This window comes from Myotis brandtii, unplaced genomic scaffold (genome assembly GCF_000412655.1).
Source record: "Myotis brandtii unplaced genomic scaffold, ASM41265v1 scaffold103, whole genome shotgun sequence".
Lineage (NCBI taxonomy): Eukaryota > Metazoa > Chordata > Mammalia > Chiroptera > Vespertilionidae > Myotis > Myotis brandtii.
Genome location: NW_005353460.1, coordinates 4,433,903 through 4,451,413, shown reverse-complemented (window position 1 = coordinate 4,451,413; position 17,511 = coordinate 4,433,903). Strand labels below are relative to the sequence as shown.

The 17,511-nt window shown below is 43.5% G+C and overlaps 1 protein-coding gene across 2 annotated transcripts; it reads right to left on the bottom strand.

The window, feature by feature from the left end:
• Nucleotides 1–269: 269 nt before the first annotated feature.
• On the bottom strand, nt 270–14,871 carry GINS4 (GINS complex subunit 4 (Sld5 homolog)). Of its 2 annotated transcripts, none has more exons than XM_005856450.2 (8): nt 14,686–14,871; nt 13,942–14,052; nt 8,525–8,611; nt 7,207–7,320; nt 4,008–4,105; nt 3,754–3,842; nt 741–831; nt 270–646 (listed from the first exon to the last, which is right to left on the bottom strand). In XM_005856450.2, exons 2-8 carry the CDS (start codon nt 14,035–14,037, stop codon nt 550–552), a joined length of 672 nt encoding a protein of 223 aa, XP_005856512.1. In that variant the 5' UTR covers nt 14,038–14,052; nt 14,686–14,871; the 3' UTR covers nt 270–549. The 2 variants fall into 2 exon arrangements, with proteins under 2 accessions (XP_005856512.1, XP_014391952.1); XM_014536466.1 differs by having other exon boundaries at nt 13,942–14,049.
• Nucleotides 14,872–17,511: the final 2,640 nt, after the last annotated feature.

The window sequence follows — 17,511 nt, the reverse complement described above, 5'->3', positions numbered from 1 at the left end:
AATATCACAAAGGGCCTGGCTGGCATGGCTCAGTGGTTGAGCGTCGACCTATAAACCAGAGGTTACGGTTCAGTTCCTGGTCAGGGCACATACCTGGGTTGTGGGCTCGATACCCAGACTGGGGTGTGCAGGAGGCAGCCAATCAATGATTCTCGCTCATCATTGATATTTCTATCTCTCTCTCCCCCTCCATTCCTCTCTGAGATCAACAAAAATATATTTAAAGGAAAAAAAAACCCCTCACATTTCTACAGTAAAAATATTAAAAAAAAAAATGCCACAAAGGGAACAGGTGCACAAAGTGAGTCAGTCATGTACTTGCCCAGTATAGACTGAACAGAGCGATGGCCCCACCTGCTGATTCTACATAAACCGGCAGGAAGTTAGGGCACGCGCAAGTTAGGAACCTTGAGTGCCTTCTCAGTGCCCAAGTGACTCACAGCACTGCTGACAAAAGCCTGTTGTCCTTAGACACAGAGTGATAAGTGAGGTTTCTAAATATTTTCTCTAAGGTTCAATGTCTTCATTCTTGTTTATTTATTTTTGGTTTTAAATTAGTTGTACAGCTCCAGAAGCAACTAGAGGCGCAATGGTTTTATATCGGATCAAGTGCTGCGAGCCTTCCTCCAAGTCAATCACATAGTCCCTAAAAAAGAAGGAAAAAAATATATGTGCAGAGCTCAGCTGGTGGTCTATCGGGAGAAATATTTCCCACTGTCAAAATCACACACATCACTCACCTCTGCTCATCTGTTTCCGGTTCTACCAGGATGTTTTCTTGTCTTTCTTTCACTCTCAGAAACACATATGAATCTAGATCCGGTTTGGGAACTGCCAAAAAAACAATAATGCAATCAGAAAATCCTTAGCAAACACAACCAATATGGGAAAAGTTGCTGGGATTAACTGTACTGAGCACGTAAAGACCCGTGATGTAAAAGCATTTTGGGGTAGGATGGTTTGAGGAGAGATCTGGCTTCTAGAAACAGCACACTTCCCACCCAGGTTCCACAGAGCAACCATTCATTCAACAAATGATGAGGACTTCAGACGTGCAGGGAATTCTGCTACGCCTTGTGGAGGACACAGGCAGGCGGAACACATGGTCTCTGGACAAGGTGGTGATAGCAGAATTGGATGAAGCCGCACACTTCCCCAATGATGTGGGGAGTTGATGTGCGCTTTAAAGGAAAGAGCAGGATTTAAAGAGGAACATGACCCTGGTAGGCAATGGCAAAGGCCACGGCAGAAATATGCATGACCTCCTGGGGGGACAGAGTGTGCAAATCTGGTTAGGAAATATTTCTAATATTAAGGAGTAGGAGGAGAGAGTACAGTAAGTCCTCACTTAATGTTGTTGATAGGTTCTGCGACTAAGTGAAATAATGTGTAACAAAACCAATTTTACCGTAGGCTAATGGATATAAACAAGAATTAAGTTCCTATGGCATTTCATCAATGTTATAATGAAGGGACATTGACTGAAATGTTATTCGGGGTCCTGCCACCTTAGAAACACTGGGATATAAAGTGATAGTCTTGAATGATAGCCTAAGTGGTCCCTCACTGGTTGATTACGGATAAAGAAGCTGTGCCATCCCTCCTCTTCAACCACCAACCAATATCTCAAATGCCTCAAGCTGGGCTGCTCAACAGCTCATTTCCTAGCGCTCCATTTGTACCTGAAGACCCCACCAACGGCAGCATCCAGAGCCTACTGGATAACTCTCAGTTCTTAGAGCCCAACTCAGGTCCCACACTGCCCTTGATTCCCTCATTTACAGGAGGGGGTTCAGGATAACTGGCTCCAAAGGTCTACGGAGGGCGCCCTGACTGCTCCAGGGTTCTGGGCCTGCCAAAGAGACTCCAACTTCAGGGTGAGTTAACCTCACTAGGAATCTACTGATTCCAGGAAACTCAGCTTAGATTTCAACATGCCTTCCCCCACCCTGCCATCGGGGGTCTACAGTGCTCCAGAGGCCTGAGGGGGACTCACAGCATCTGGGCTAACAAAGCAAGACTCCAATTTCACCAGGACAGGCTGTCCCCCAGCTTCCAATTCCAAGACTGGCTCTAGTCCCTGTAAGGAATCCAGGACAGCGACTTGTGTTTTAGGAGGTGTCCACCAGCATCAGGTAGAAGCTCTGGGACAACGGCGTAGGTCCAGGTCCAGGAATTCAGATGCATGCCCATCAGTAGTCCTATGGCTGCTTTAATCAACTGGTCGCCATAGCAATGGGTAATGATTAGGGATGTGGTCCTTGCTGCATTCCTGTTCTTCTAAGGTGCAGACAAAAGTAGCTGAACTGGACATGGACTGGGCCTTCTGTTTCCCTCAGGCAGGTTCACCAAAATGACCAATTCAGAGTTCTACAATCTGGTATGGGTTTGGCTTGCTCCTGGTGGGCACTGTGCCCTCCACCAAATACATGTGCTGAAGCCCTAACCCCTAGTACTTGAGAATGGAAATGTGTTTGGTATGGGGCCTTTACAGAGGCATTTAAGCTGAAATGAGGCCGTTAGGGTGGGGTCTAATCTAATCTGACTGGTGTCCTTATAAGAAGGGGAAGAGACACTCGGGGGTGGGGGGAGGTGCAACGGGGGCAGCCATGTGAAGAGGCTGAAAGTGGCCATCTGCAAGCCAAGGACCGAGGCCTTGGAGGAAACCAACCCTGCCAGCACCTTGATCATGGACTTCTGGCCTCCAGATCTGTAAGAAAATAAATGTCTGCTGTTTGAGACCCCCAGTCTGTGGTACGTTGTCATCGTTGCCTGAGCTGACTAAGACATCTGGGGAACACGTCTCCATGCATCCTGTCCTAGCTCTCCCACCTGCCACAGGGGTCAGTGTGGCCCAGCACAGGTTGGTAGGAGATAAACTGCCAGGGCTCAGTTGTACTTGAACTAGTGGCTTCAGCACACTAAGCTTAGTTTGTGAACAAGGTGGATTCCTGTCCCTGGAGCACTGTTGGATTTGGTTTGGCAATTTTGTCTGACAAGGTCCTGCTCAGATATGGTGAGCTGTGAAAGACAGATACGGACTTTAACCTATACACTAGGGGTCTCCAGTTGGTTGATCCAAGGTTAGGAGTTACTACCATAAGTCCCTCCCCTCAGCAGAATTTTAAGGGGATTCTGTAAAGAGGGCAAGAGGTGGAGGTGTTGGCCATGCTTCACATCCCCCAGCGCCTCTTTCCCTACCACACTCAGTCCCGTTCCCCACCTTTTCCATAATCAGAGAAACTCTTCACAACAAAAAGATTAGGAACCTTTACTATGGGTAAGAAGGAATCACTGAAGGTTTCCTTAGCCTCCCGTTTAAATCCTCCTTGGAAGCTGGACAGTCTCTGCACAGTCTGGCATCTGTGAGGAAGACACTGCCAGCTCTTTGAGAGCAGAGACCCTGTATCATCAGTGCCCCGAAGGGCCAGCACAGTGCAGATGCCCACTAGACCACTGGATGACCGCTGAAGGAACAAGTGACTGAATGTGTGAGGGAGTCTACATCTATAATGGCAGCCAGAAGAATTTCAACCTAACCTTGAAGAACACCTGGCTACTCTTATACCTGCTTTAAATGATTTTGTTTCGAACTCAAGACCCTTCTTCTCTTTTCTTTCCAGCTTATCTACATACTTATTTTCATGTTTGAGAGAAAAAGAGTAAAGGTAAAGATCTTATTCTCAAGCACCTGAAGATACCTGGCATATAAATGATGGCCCCTCCGGATGACTGAAAAAAAAAAGTTCTTACCTGACCTCAAGAGGTCCACTTTCTGTAAATTAGGAGGCATATGCTTTAAGGCTACATTCTTTAGATAGGTCTCTATGTTCACCATGTACCTGAAATACATAAATTAAAATCGCTATGACAACCCAACTGGTAGGAGCCACCAGGACTATCAGACAGACAATGGCTCTGAGATCAGTTTTGTGGACACAACCACCAAAACTCATGCTCACAGGCCGGGGAAAGAAAGGCAGTGCCCACACTCACTGCTCACTCACTCTTTGGCAAAGGCAAACTCTTCTGGAGAAAGGCTGGAAGGCTCCTCCTCATGGCGTGTTCTCTCCTTTTCAAGGACATGAGGAAAAAACTTCTCTATCTGTGGGATAAATGAAATTGATCATGAAAACACCTGTCAAAACTCAAGTGTCAAACATACTAGTTTTCTTTTTAAAAAATCTGTATTTTTATTGATTTCAGAGAGGAAGGGAGAGGGAAAGGGAGGGAGAGAAACATCAATGATGAGAGAGAATCATTGATTGGCTGCCTCCTGCACGCCCCACACTGGGGATCGAGCCCACAATCTGGGCATGTGCCCTGAATGGGAAATGAACCGTGATCTCCTGATTCAGAAGTTAACACTCAACCACTGAGCCACACCGGCCAGGCATTAGTTTCCTGAAATAGGTTGAAGTTAATACAAAAATTGACTTCAACAATGGCAAATCTTCCTTGTCAAGACTGTTTTTAAAAATAAGACCTATATTCTAGACTGCAAGAAGGTAGGTTTCAAAGAATTCAGAGGAAACATAAGGGCTCTAAAACTAATTAGATGCTTTCTGTGAGAAGCCATGTCCCGTGTGGCTTAGGGTTTGGGATCTGGAGAAGGGCCGCGGGCAAATGATGAGACGAGACAAGAAATAATAATTTGGAAATTGGGGGCCAGGCGGAGAGTCCAACACTAGGGGAAGGACTTCGCTGGTGCCCAGGCCCTGCCAACCTTTATTCAATTTTGGATACACCTATTGCCCTTAGTCAGGCAGGCAATTCCGGTAATAGACAGACTATCTTAAAGGTCAGTAAATATTAGTAAAGATTTACTTTGAGACTATTTTGTCAGGAAATTGCTTGAGCCACAATTGTCTCGACTAAACAATTGGTGCATAGCTTTGGCCCTTGCCAGAGCTCAAGGTTCACCAGCATTCCGGGATTCTTGTTTACACTTTTCTGATAGTGAAGACAATGGGTAGCTTCCAACAGCTTTCATAAAAGATAATCTGAAAATACAATTGTAAATGATATTTAAGAGGAAGAAAAGGGTATATTATTTAACATCTTATGTAATTGTACAGGGTGTTCTATGAGATGAAACATATACAAAAGCTGGAAAGATGCATACAGAATACAGAAGTAGATAGAACAGTGACACTTAATTATAAAAATGTAAACAGCAAGCATAAAGCCTACAATGAGGTAAGGCTTGGAAAAAAATGCTAAGAACTACTAGGGGAAAAAAATAGCTAAAAGCTACAAAAAGACATGAACCTGGAAGGTCAAAGACATGACCTGTTGTCTGCAGTCAGTGATATAAGCAGGGAAATGACAATGGCAAGGAGGAACTGAAGCCCAAGCTAAAGGAGCAGTTATTTATTTATTCTTTTAAAAATATATATATTTGTATTGATTTCAAAGAGGAAGGGAGAGGAAGAGAAAGAGAGAGAGAGAGAGAGAGAGAGAGAGAGAGAGAAACATCAATGATGAGAGTCATTGATTTGCTGCCTCCTGTACAACCACCACTGGGGATCGAGCCCACAACCCAGGCATGTACTCTGACCGGGAATCGAACTGTGCACTCCTGGTTCATAGTTCGACGCTCAACCACTGAGCCATGTCGGTTAGGCAAGCATTTATTTATTTAAAGGAGTAGTAAGTCATTTGGCTTGGATCAATTATGTTCCAGGATAAATTATATTAGCATTTATATGGGACTTAAGTGCACAAAGAACTTTCTCCTGTTATATGTAAATTGCTACTACTACTGTATCACTTAGTGTACTAAAAATTTATGTAGTTTCCTAATCTCAGAAGAATTAGTTCTTTTGAAAATTTCCCAAATACAGAAGGTAGGGAATCTACACATACAGATTAGTGTCCTTAACCCTGATATGTGGCATTATATTAGAATAGATAATTTAAAAGATGGTTTATGAATTCAAAGAAAAGTAAGTAGTTAACACCAAGAGGATTTATCCAAAAAACAACAGAAAAGGGAGTGGCCTGGCAGTTGAGGGTGTCTCAATATTTTCAAAACATGATAATGTCTTTATGACACCTTTGGGAACGAACTGTAAACCTGGGGCTGGGTGACAGTATAGAGTGGGAGACTCAAAAACAGTTGAACAAAAAATACTGATTCAATGGAGAGGTGTCAATGGGTAGGGAAAGCCTCTGGTGGAATATCCTATCATTGGCCCAGACCTATTTAAGGAGTCAGGTAAGATGTTTCATGACATACTTATCAAACTTGCGATGACATAAAGTGTTAAGAGAGAGTAATACATTAGGTGACAAGATCAGGATCTAGAGACCATGGAAATGGCCCAAGTTAATAAGTTAAGCTTAAGAGGGATAAGTATCAAACCCTACATTTAGGAGTCAAAGATCCAGCCATACAAATACCAGACGGTGACAGGATGGGGTAACGATAACTTAAAAACTTCAGATACGGTTAAAGTTTACAATGAGTGCATGTGAGCTCAGTGTGAGGAGTCTCATACATACTAATGTAATACCAGGCAGTATTATTACCATTTTAATATCCAAAATAAGGGAAGTGACCATCCTGCTTTTCACAAACATGACCAAACTACAACTGAGATATTGTATTCAGTTCAGGTGGTATAATTAAAGAAGGATACTGACCAACTAGAACTCTGTAGGGAAGAGACCAGGAGAGCAAATGGAAATAAATGGTTGAAACATTTAACTGAGAGGGTTTCAACGAGACTCGTGAACTGTTTTCAGATGTCTAAAGAATTCTTATGTAGGAGCATGTATTCATTCAGTGATAACTAAGGGGATAAGCAGAGCCAAAGAGAAGAAACTTCAAGAAGTAAGAACTTTCTAGGGTTAAAACAGATACCATACAAAATAGGAATGTTCTGCATTTTTACAAGTTAGATGGCTGCAGACTCTGGTTGACTGTCAAGGCAGCACTGCCAGGCTGTAACTCCAGGGGACACCATTCACACAGCCAATAATTTGGCTAAAAATGTGTTCCCAGAGGTGTGCAGCACATGTTCCCTCTATGCTCCAGAACAATCTCTTGTCTTCTTACTCGTTAGCTACCCTGATACTGGACCTCAGCAGCATCTTCAGGGCCTGGACCCTCCCAGGCCCCAGCCCAAGTTTTCCCCAAGATGTTCTGTTTATATTATAGACTGAATTGCCTTAATGCCTACAGATATCTCCATGTCAAACCTTCATGAGCCGACACCGCAAGTAGCTGCTAAGGACATAACGGATCCTCTCTATCTCCATTCGATGGATACTGATCTTCAGGTCCCCCTTCTTTGCTCTCCTGAGATTTTCTTCCTATTAAAAGGGAAAATGAAGTTTATAAAAAACATGATATTCAAAGACTAAGAACCTTCTTTGTTTAATCTACACAGAGCCCACAAGGACCATCATCATTGGCAATGTTGAGGGTTTGAACACTACATTTAGGTCAAAGGAGAACAAAATACTCCCAAGAGTTCTATTTTCTTTTAATTCCTTAATTACACAAATAATATATGACTTCAGTCTTATCACATAAAGTTCAAACAATACTCATTGACATACCTCAGATATATTGTGGGTTTTGTTCCAGACCACCACAATAAAGCGCGTCATAATCTTTTTGCTGGTGGGGGGTGGGAGGGTCTTGCCTTCAATTTGTAAAAAACTCAACATATGTGAAGTGCAATAAAACTAGGTGTACCTGGCCTGGATGGTGTGGCTCAGTGGTTGAGCACTAGCCCATGAATCAAGAGGTCATGGCTGGATTCCCGGTTAGGGTACATGCCCAGGGTGAGGGCTCGATCCCCAGTGGGGGGCATGCAGGAGGCAGCCAATCGATATTTCTCTCTCACCGATGTTTCTATCTCTATATCCTCTCCCTTCCTCCCTCTAAACTCAATAAAAATATATTAAAACACACATATAAACTAGGTGTACCTGTACTTTTAGAACAGTTAAATAGAATCTGAATATGATTGGTCAGAAGGGCCTACAAGAGCTCCAACCCAATTGTAAAGGAGATAATACAGCAGATAGAAGAAATGTTTAAAGTCTAAAAAGTAGTTAAAACATCAATTGAGAAACCATAAAATATCAATGTTTTAAAGCTAATCTGAGGTTGATAATGACTTAAGCCAAGCTCATCTAAGACAAGGGCCACAAACTCACATGTCTACTGGGAACAGGCAGGTAAGATATAGGAGAAAGGTGAGCAGTTAGGGACTATGGGGCACTGAGACTTCACTGAAAGGGGGAGGCCCGTACCTTGCCTTGGTCAGCTGTTTTCGTATAAAAACATGGGGCTGGTGATGATAGGTTTTTAGACTTCTCATGGGAAGCTGATATTCAGATATTCACAGGTACTTTCATGCTTTGTAAATGTAGATAACTAATTCAGTACTTAAAAAACAAACTAGACTGGGCCAAACAAAACAGATTTGCTATCAGACCTCTCACTATACTGACAAACCCTTTTAATATTCTCCTGCTTTATAACCCTGGGATAAGCAGTTCTTACCATGTGGTCTAACTGTTCCATGACACATTCCACAATTTCAGGCTTGCTTTCCAGAAGGTCAGGGGCAAATTTTTCATTCATCCAAGCCTAAAAAACAACACCAAAAAAAAAAAATTATACACACATACACACACACACTACTCATAATAGAGCAAAACAACCCTGTAAGTCAGTACATACCCCATGAAAATCACAGCTGTTTCAGGTAAAGAAAACTGCCTACCAGTTGGAAATACTGGAAATGTGTTGAAGGCAAGCTGTTTAATAACAGTTTTTCCATTTCTTTTAGTAGGAAATTGGGTTTGCAACCTTATATTTAACCAACACTACAAAAAAATCACTGTTCACTTCAAAAATGTTGTCAGAAAACCTGTTGCTGAGAGTAACACCACCTGGTGTTCAAACAGTACCTTTCACCAAGTAGCATCAACACATTCCCGTCACCTGCAATTTCCACCAGGGGGCACTAGCACCTATCTATTTGGGGAGATGCAGTAACACTAATAAATCTATACATCTCTTCATTCCTGAAGCTCAAAGCACTTTGCAAATAGTTTTTGTTCATCATAATATCTGAGAGGAAAAAAATATAGTTAACCTCATCTTATTGATGAGAAAACACAGATTAAGTTATTTACTAATGTCCAAGAATATAAAGAATGGCAATAGAAGTGGATATTCATCTATTAAACAGCTTTGGAACAAGAGTTTAAATCCCTAATTTATGACTCAGGCACAGATGCTTGGTGCATTTCAGAAATTACCAAGGCTTAGAAAATGAAAATGCCCACAGGTGACTGAGGAAATGTTTACTTATCTTTCAGATACAGAAAATTTAGTTTTAGCACAGCTCAGAATTACATGCCAATTAGGCTCAGTTTACTTCTTTTGACATCATTGAGTCTCTGCTTCTCCAATTATCACCATCAAGACACATTCTTAAGTACTGGGTATTGCTACTATCATAAACGTTTTCAGGTGCTCAAGCTTCTGTACTAGTGTTGCAGAAGTTACCCAGAAAGACAAGACATAATAATGAATGAAAGAGCAAACTGTCATGGAAAACTTATAAAGAAGTTTTTCTTTTTAACTGACTTTATTAAATATTAATAGTTACAAAATACTTATAAAATACATATGAACATGAAGAATAGTGATATAAATATCTGTGTACATTTAACTTCATTATCAAACACTGTCATTATTTTAAGTTTCTGTGTCCTTCCCTTCTCAGAGGTAATCATTAGCCTGAATTTGGTGTTTAATATTCTGTACAGTTTCCCTACATGTTTTTAACTCTTAGTAGTGCTTTCCAATTTTTACATGACAGGGCAAGAAAAAAAACAGCTATCATTTTTTTAAAAATGATAGTGCTGGTACCGTACACTGGGGTAAAATGCACTAGATTTGGGGATGAGATTTCTCATTTACATTATGAAATTATGATAAAATATAAAACGGGGGGAATATTAGTATAAAACTTTAAAATAAAATCTTTTCAAAATTTTCAGTAAGAAATTTGTGTTTAAATCCATGGTCTTCTTCTTCTTCTTCTTTTTTTTTTTTTTAATAATTAGGTTCTATATTTAAAATGGCAACATCTGGTTCTTTTTTTTAATCCTCACCCGAGAATATTTTTCCATTGATTTTGAGAGAGAGCAAAGGGAGGGGGAGAGACAGAGAAACACTGATGTGAGAGGGAGACATTGATTGGTTGCCTCCCACATGCGCCCCAAATAGGGCTGAGGATTGAGCCTGCAACTGAGGTACGAGCCCTTGACCAGAATCGAACCTAGGACCTTTCAGTCCACGGGCCAACGCTCTATCCTCTGAGGCAAACTGGCTAGGGCTACATCTTGTTCTTGATCAACATTTTTAATGATAATCTGTTCATGTTGTGGGCTAAAGTGTGTCTCCTTCCACCCCTCATTCATAGGTCGAAGTCTTAACTCCTTTTACCTTAGAATGTGACTGTATTTGGAGATTGGGTCTTTAAGTTAAAATGAGGTCATTTACGTGGACCTTGATCCAATATGACTGGAGTCCTTTTAAGGGGGTACACTTGAACACAGACACACAGAGGGAAGCCATGTGAAGACACAGGGAGAAGACGACCATCTACAAGCCTAGGAGATAGGCCTCAAAAGAAATCAACCTGTTGACTGTATCAATTTATATGCTCACTGCAGTATACAGTGTGTACTTCCCAATCAGCAGCACCTTGATTTTAGACTTCTTGCCTCCACAGTTGAGAAAATAAACTTCTGTTCTTTAAGCCACCCAGTCTGTGGTACTTTGACATACAGTCTTAGCAAACTAATACAATCTACACTAATAAAAGAGAAAGATGCAAATTGACCGTACTTTCACGATGCCCACCAGCCAATCAGGAGTATGCAAATTAACACAACATAGATGGCGGGTTAATTTGCATACACAGGTGTTGAGGGGCCAGGGATGGGGTGGGACGCTTGCGTTGTCAACGTTCCGTACCGCCCCAGCTGCTCCGGGCCTCTGGGCAGTGTGGGAAGGCGGAAAGGTGGCTCCGGGCCGGAGCAAAGACAGAAAGGTGGCTCTGGGCCAGAGTGAAGGCAGTGCTGGCAGCCAGGGGAAGGAAGGCCCATTCTTGCACGAATCTTCATGCATCGGGCCTCTAGTCATTAAAATGAAAAACTATGCACTGTAGGTAATAACTTTTAAGTCAGTTTTTATAGACATTCAGGAATACCCCATATACACTCCTGGAGCTGTGTTTATCAGTGGCCCTTGTCAGGGTGCTTCTTAGGCTATGCAGCCTCAGTCTGTGTCTGCAAAAGCTGTCCAGGTGGTGGACCAACTCCCTGGCTGCACTCAGGGCACTGCAGGAGAGCATCAGGCCAGAGGAACAAGTCATGCTCGCCCACTGCCAAGCTGAGGCTGTGCTGTCAGATGCCACTATCCTCAGGCTGCCTTCCAGGAGCCCCGATGACACCCGGCCTGGTGGCTCTGGCTGCCCGGGAGTGAAGGGTTAACATCACTGAGGCACATGCAGCACACCAGTGTGTGCCACATCATCCAAGCTGACAAGCTCTTCCTTCAACAATCGTTTTGAAAAAGTTTGAATTTAATCGTTTCTTCAGCAATGTATTTTTTGTTGTTCTATGTTATGTTCCTGGTTGTTATCCATGCTGTAGCAGGAGCTATCTTTTATTCACTTTATTGTTGTTGTTTTCTCATTGTGTGTATATGCCATAATTTTTTTTATACATTCTATTGTTCTATCCAATCTATTCTATTGTAGGATATTGGGGTGTTTACAGTATTATTGCAAGCAATGCTATGAACAGTTTGTGCATGCCTCCTGGAGTACACATGAAAGTTTTCTCTAGGGTATATACCAGGGAGTAGAATGATTGAGCCACAAGATATGTGGGCCTTCAACTTTACAATAACAAATTATTTTCCAAAATGATGGTATCAATTTATATGCTCCCTGCAGTATACAAGTGCAATTCCCAATATTTTATATTGTTCATTTTTTTCATTTCTGCCAATCTGATGGGTATGAAGTGATATTTCATTGGGATTTAAATTTTAATTTTCCTGACTACTAAAAAGGTTGAACATCTTTTTATATGACTGTCAGCCATCCTGCTTTCTGCTTCTGGGAGATGCCTGTTAAGACTTCATTTTCCTACTGGTCAGTTTGTAAAGTTTGTTTATGTACTGTGGATACTAATCTTTTGTCAGTTATATATGTTGCAAATATTTTCTCCCAGTTTTGTGGCATGTCTTTTTACTTTCAAGGTGTAAAAACAGAGTTCTTAACTTTAATTTAGTTGAATTTATCAGTTTTTTCCTTTATGCCTTGTGCTTTTTGTTCAATGAATTCTTTCCTAATAAATCAGGGGCTCTTAAACTGGGGTTCACAAACTAGGAGAGCAGATTTTAGGGTGTCTGTGAACCTTCTGAAATCATATGCCAAATTTTGCATGGATATATAGATGTGTTATTTTGGGAAGAAGGGCCAGCTTTTTTAAAAAGTCTGGGATATAAAAACAAATTAAGAATCACTACTATATAGTAAGGATTAGGATATAATTTTAAAATTATGATGGCACATATGGTAGGAAAGAATGAAGAATACAAGTACTAAAGTAACAAACATGAGTGAGTTCTAGAAAGGGAGTAGGCAAGAATAAGGCAGTAGGTGTAGTGGATTAGAACATACATTTTGGCCCTGGCTGGTTTGGCTCAGTGGATAGAGTGTCAACCTGCGGACTGAAGGGTCCAGGGTTCGATTCCAGTCAAGGGCACAAGCGTGGGTTGTGGGCTCAATCCCCAGTAGGGGGCGTGCAGCCAATCAATGATTCTCTCTCATCCTTGATGTTTCTATCTCTCTCTCCCTCTTCCTTCCTCTCTGAAATCAATAAAAATATATTTTAAGAGAAGAACATACATTTTGTGGTCAGTGACCTAGTTTATTTCCTGGCTCTGCTGCCAATGTATGACCTTGGGTAAATTCCTTTACAAATCTCTAAGCTTCAGTTTCCTCATCTGTAAAATGGAGATAACAGCAATACCTCCCTTAGTGGGTTGTAAGAATTATTACTACTCACAGCTAATATTCAACGAGAGTTTATCATGTGTCAGATAATATAACATGCTATGCACTTTATATGTGTATTATCTCATTTAATCCCCACAACAATTCTGTGAGGTAGCTACTATTATTAATTCTATATTACAGTCAAAAACGTGCTTGAGACAAGCTATGTGATTTGCCTAAGGTCACATAATAGACCAGCGGCATGGAGGAATTTAAATACAGGTAGTCTGAACACCATAGCTTCACAAGATAGTAATTGTAAATAACAGTTACTGGCACACAGGAAACAATCAAACCATAGCTATTATGACTGAATGGAGAGATAGCCTATAAATGATTTTAGATAAGAAGTGGAATATAGAGAACAGTTGAAAAAATAAAGTATATGGAAGGAAAAGGGTGAATAATAATAATACCAGGTTTCTCTTAAAAAAAAAAAAGTGTTTCAGTCGTTTTTTGCTAAACCAGGCATTCTACAGGAGAACCAGCAGATGTTTCAAGGGACTAAGGCAAAAATGTACAAGTCACCACCTCATTTCTGTAGTCCCTGCAAGGAACAAATGCTTGCTCTGTGAACTGTTCTAGTCAATGTACCCCAGGCTGCTCCCTCCTGGCCCCATCTGAGGATTTATATTTGACATAATGAGGTCTCTAGCAGAGGCTGGCACCCCTATTTTTAATTTCTGTGTAGATGGGAAGATCCAGTCCCTCTTCTCTTGAAATAAGCTTTGAGTTCCATTTCTTCATTTCCCGATTCCTGACATTTGCACAGTTGGACTGAATAAAAAGGCCAAGATGGGGGCAAGGGGATTCTACTTGGGGTGCTCACCTGCTCCAGCCGTTCAATGAGCTCTGCGGGAGTTAGGACCACCTCCTCACTACCGCCATCAGAGTCCTGTCCCGGGAGACCCAGTTCCTCTGTCATCTTCCCCGGTACCTACTGAGAATAAAAGAAACAATACTCTCCTAAGCGTTTTCCATTTATTTGCAAGAACAGGCAACTATGTATCTACAACTGGGCGTGTAGAGGCTCACTGGCAGTAGCTAGACAGAGAATGCATTGGCTTTGCCTTTTCCATTCTTTTTCTCTTCCTTCACACCTTAGATCGGGTATCAGTTCCCCGAAGTATTCCCACATACACCTGGAACTGAGCGCCCCGCACACCATGCAATAGTTACTGTCTTCCCGGGAAACGCCCTCTCCGCAGGGGCTGTGCTCCGCTCGAATATGAATGACCCGTCTGCTCTGTGCCTGGCGCCTCTGAGTACCGAGGACACAGTGACCTGTGTCGTCCCTGAGCTTAACGCGGGGCTTCACTCATAGCAGCCACTTAACTGTTGGGAGAACGAATCAGGGTCTGGTTTCCTGCAGTCGCAAGGCCCAGCCGTATCAGACCAGTGATTAAAGGCTCAGGAAGGAGAGTGGTGGGGCCGAGAGGAAGCCCCAGGAGCCTCAGGGAAACTGAGGGCATATTCCTCTCACTCCTCTCCTCTCCGAGCACAGAGTCACCTCCTCCTCCAACACACACACACACACACACACACACACCCAGAGGTCCCCTCGGATGCTCACCTGGGCCCTTGGGAGGCAGCCGGCGGCCAGGACCGGAAGCCCCTGGGGAAGCACCCCCGTGGGGCAGCACCCCGGCTTTCCCCAGGAGCACCTGGCAGCGGAGCAACCTTTTCTACGTCTTCCCGATACCTTCCGGACCCTGCACTTCTCCGTTCCCGCGCTCCTCTTAGAAACGTTCCACCCGGGCAAACGTCACCGCGCACGGGCGGCGCTGACCAATCACGGCCCGGCGTCCCGGCGGCCCCGCCCACGGGGTGAGGATGTGCGTTTTCTGGGGCGTGTCCCGTCCTCCCAACCTCACGTGGACGCAGCAGGCTGGTCCGGCTTAGCCCCGCCCACCTCGGCCGGCAGCACTTCTGTGCAGTCCCGGGTGGCACCACCTGGTGATGGTCGGCAGGGGGCGCTCACCACCGCGGCTGAGGAGACACGGTGGTGTCTGCCTTCCACGCCCCCTCAACCCCCTCACCTCTGGTGGCGATTTGAACAGAGAACTGGGGCCTGTTAAAATCAGGCCACTTCACCTCTTGGGTCATCTTCTCCACCCACTGCTCTTGGGTCCCTTTGGTTCCTTCATCTGCCGAGGCTTCAGCTATGGCCGCTATTTCCAGAACTAAAAGCCTTTGGGTTTTTTTTGTTGTTTTACACACACACACACATGATTTTTCACAGAGAGGAAGGGAGAGGGATAGAGAGTTAGAAACATCGATGAGAGAGAAACATCAATCAGCCGCCTCCTGCACACCCCCTACTGGGGATGTGCCCGCAACCCAGGTACATGCCCTTGACCAGAATCAAACCCAGGACCCTTCAGTCCGCAGGCCGTCGCTCTATCCCCTGAGCCAAACCGGTTAGGGCAAAGCCTTTGGTTTTTAAAGCGCAGTACCAGCCCACCAGCAAGAGCATTGGGAACCCGTGAGGAGTGCAGATTCTCAGGCTTCGCCCAGACCTGAGAAGGGTGGGCATCAGTTTGCTAAGATAGAGAGCGATGTCCAAGGAGCCCAGCAGCCCTAGCTGTTCTGTCCCCCAGGTGTCTGAATTCAAGGAGCCTTTAGACCAGCGGTTCTCAACCTGTGGGTCGTGACCCCTTTGGGGGTCGAACGACCCTTTCACAGGGGTCGCCTAAGACCATCGGAAAACACATATATAATTACATATTGTTTTTGTGATTAATCACTATCCTTTGATTATGTTCAATTTGTAACAATGAAAATACATCCTGCATATCAGATATTTACATTATGATGCATAACAGTAGCAAAATTACAGTTATGAAGTAGCAACGAAAATAATTTTATGGTTGGGGGTCACCACAACATGAGGAACTGTATTAAAGGGTCGTGGCATTAGGAAGGTTGAGAACCACTGTTTTAGACGATTCTAACTCAGGTTCTGAGTTATCCCAGCTAGCTTGGAGGAAGTAGAGCTGTCCCTGCAGAACTCTACCCAGACTGCAGATTTGTGAGCAAAATATTGTTTGAAGCCCCTAAGTTTTGGGGTGCTTTGTTCTGCAGCGTTAGGTGGCTGGAACATTAGACCACTGGGCTATGTTTGAGCACAGTCCCATTCTTCCGTAGTTCTCACTACCCAGCTTTTCAATCGTCTTTATTAGTATTCCTTAAGGGGTTTAGATTTGAGTCCAAGCACCAATAATTTCTCCACACCATTACCAATGACCTAGTTTACTTACTCAGAGACTTCCCTTGCAAACTGCCTTCTCCAGCCTCCCACTGCAACTCTCTCTCGGGGAGGTGGAGCCCAGCTTCTGCTTGCTTACTTCACAGAGGTGTGACCTTAAACAAGTCACTTCTCGGGGCTTCAGTTGCACTGCCTGGTAAGTGAGAACATGTGTCTTCCTGAAGGCAAAGGGATAGATCAAAAATTGGGGGGAAGAGAGCGTTCGCTTCTAAGATCTTTGATTTCAACTAACACTCATCAGACACAACCACTTCAGAGTAAAATGAGTTTGTAGAGAAAGAGTTCTGCTATGTAAAGAAGGAGACCTTCAGGAGACATCCAGAAAGAATACATCAAGCTACCTGGGGAAGCCGCACAAACTTGTAGTGAAACTGTTGGGCAAATGGCACTATAAAGTTCAGAAAGGTGGGGGGAAAACCAGGTTGTAAGTTACATTATGTAGAATGAAGAGAAAAATCAGGTACACCTGATGGATGTGCACCTACCGTCAAGACGTTTTAAAAATAATTACACAACCAGATAAGTGGAATGACATTCATTAAAATAGTCCCATAAAAAAGAGAAGTACATACATCATGATAGCAGGATGATGAAATTCGATGGTGATAAATGAAACTGCAGGACAGCATTTGCAGGCAAGTTGTGATGATTAAAAGAGCAAAATGAACATGCTAACATGGATTCAGACAAGTAAAATGTGAAGCTACAAACATAGTGAAAGGAAAGTTACTGCTCCAAGTTGAAGAGGACATAGAAAGTAGGACCCTATGCATTTGAAGAAAGTGAAAAGTCAGTGCAATCCAATCTAATAAAAGAGTAATATGCAAATTAACTGTCACTTCACGATAAAGATGGCGGCACCCACAGCCAATAAGGAGGGAATATGCAAATTGACGTGACAAAGATGGAGGCGCCTGCCAGAGCCATGGAGCTGGCTGGAAAGGCTTGGCTTCCTGGGTCGCTGGGGCCAAGCCAAGCCTGGCCAGAGAGCGGGAGAGCAGGCAGGAAGGCTTGGCATCCTGGGTTGCCCCAGCGACCCAGTAATGGGACTAGGGGCGATCAGGCCAGGAGGGGAGGGCAGTTTGGGGTGATCAGGCCGGCGGTGGGGGAAGTTGGGGGTGAGCAGGCAAG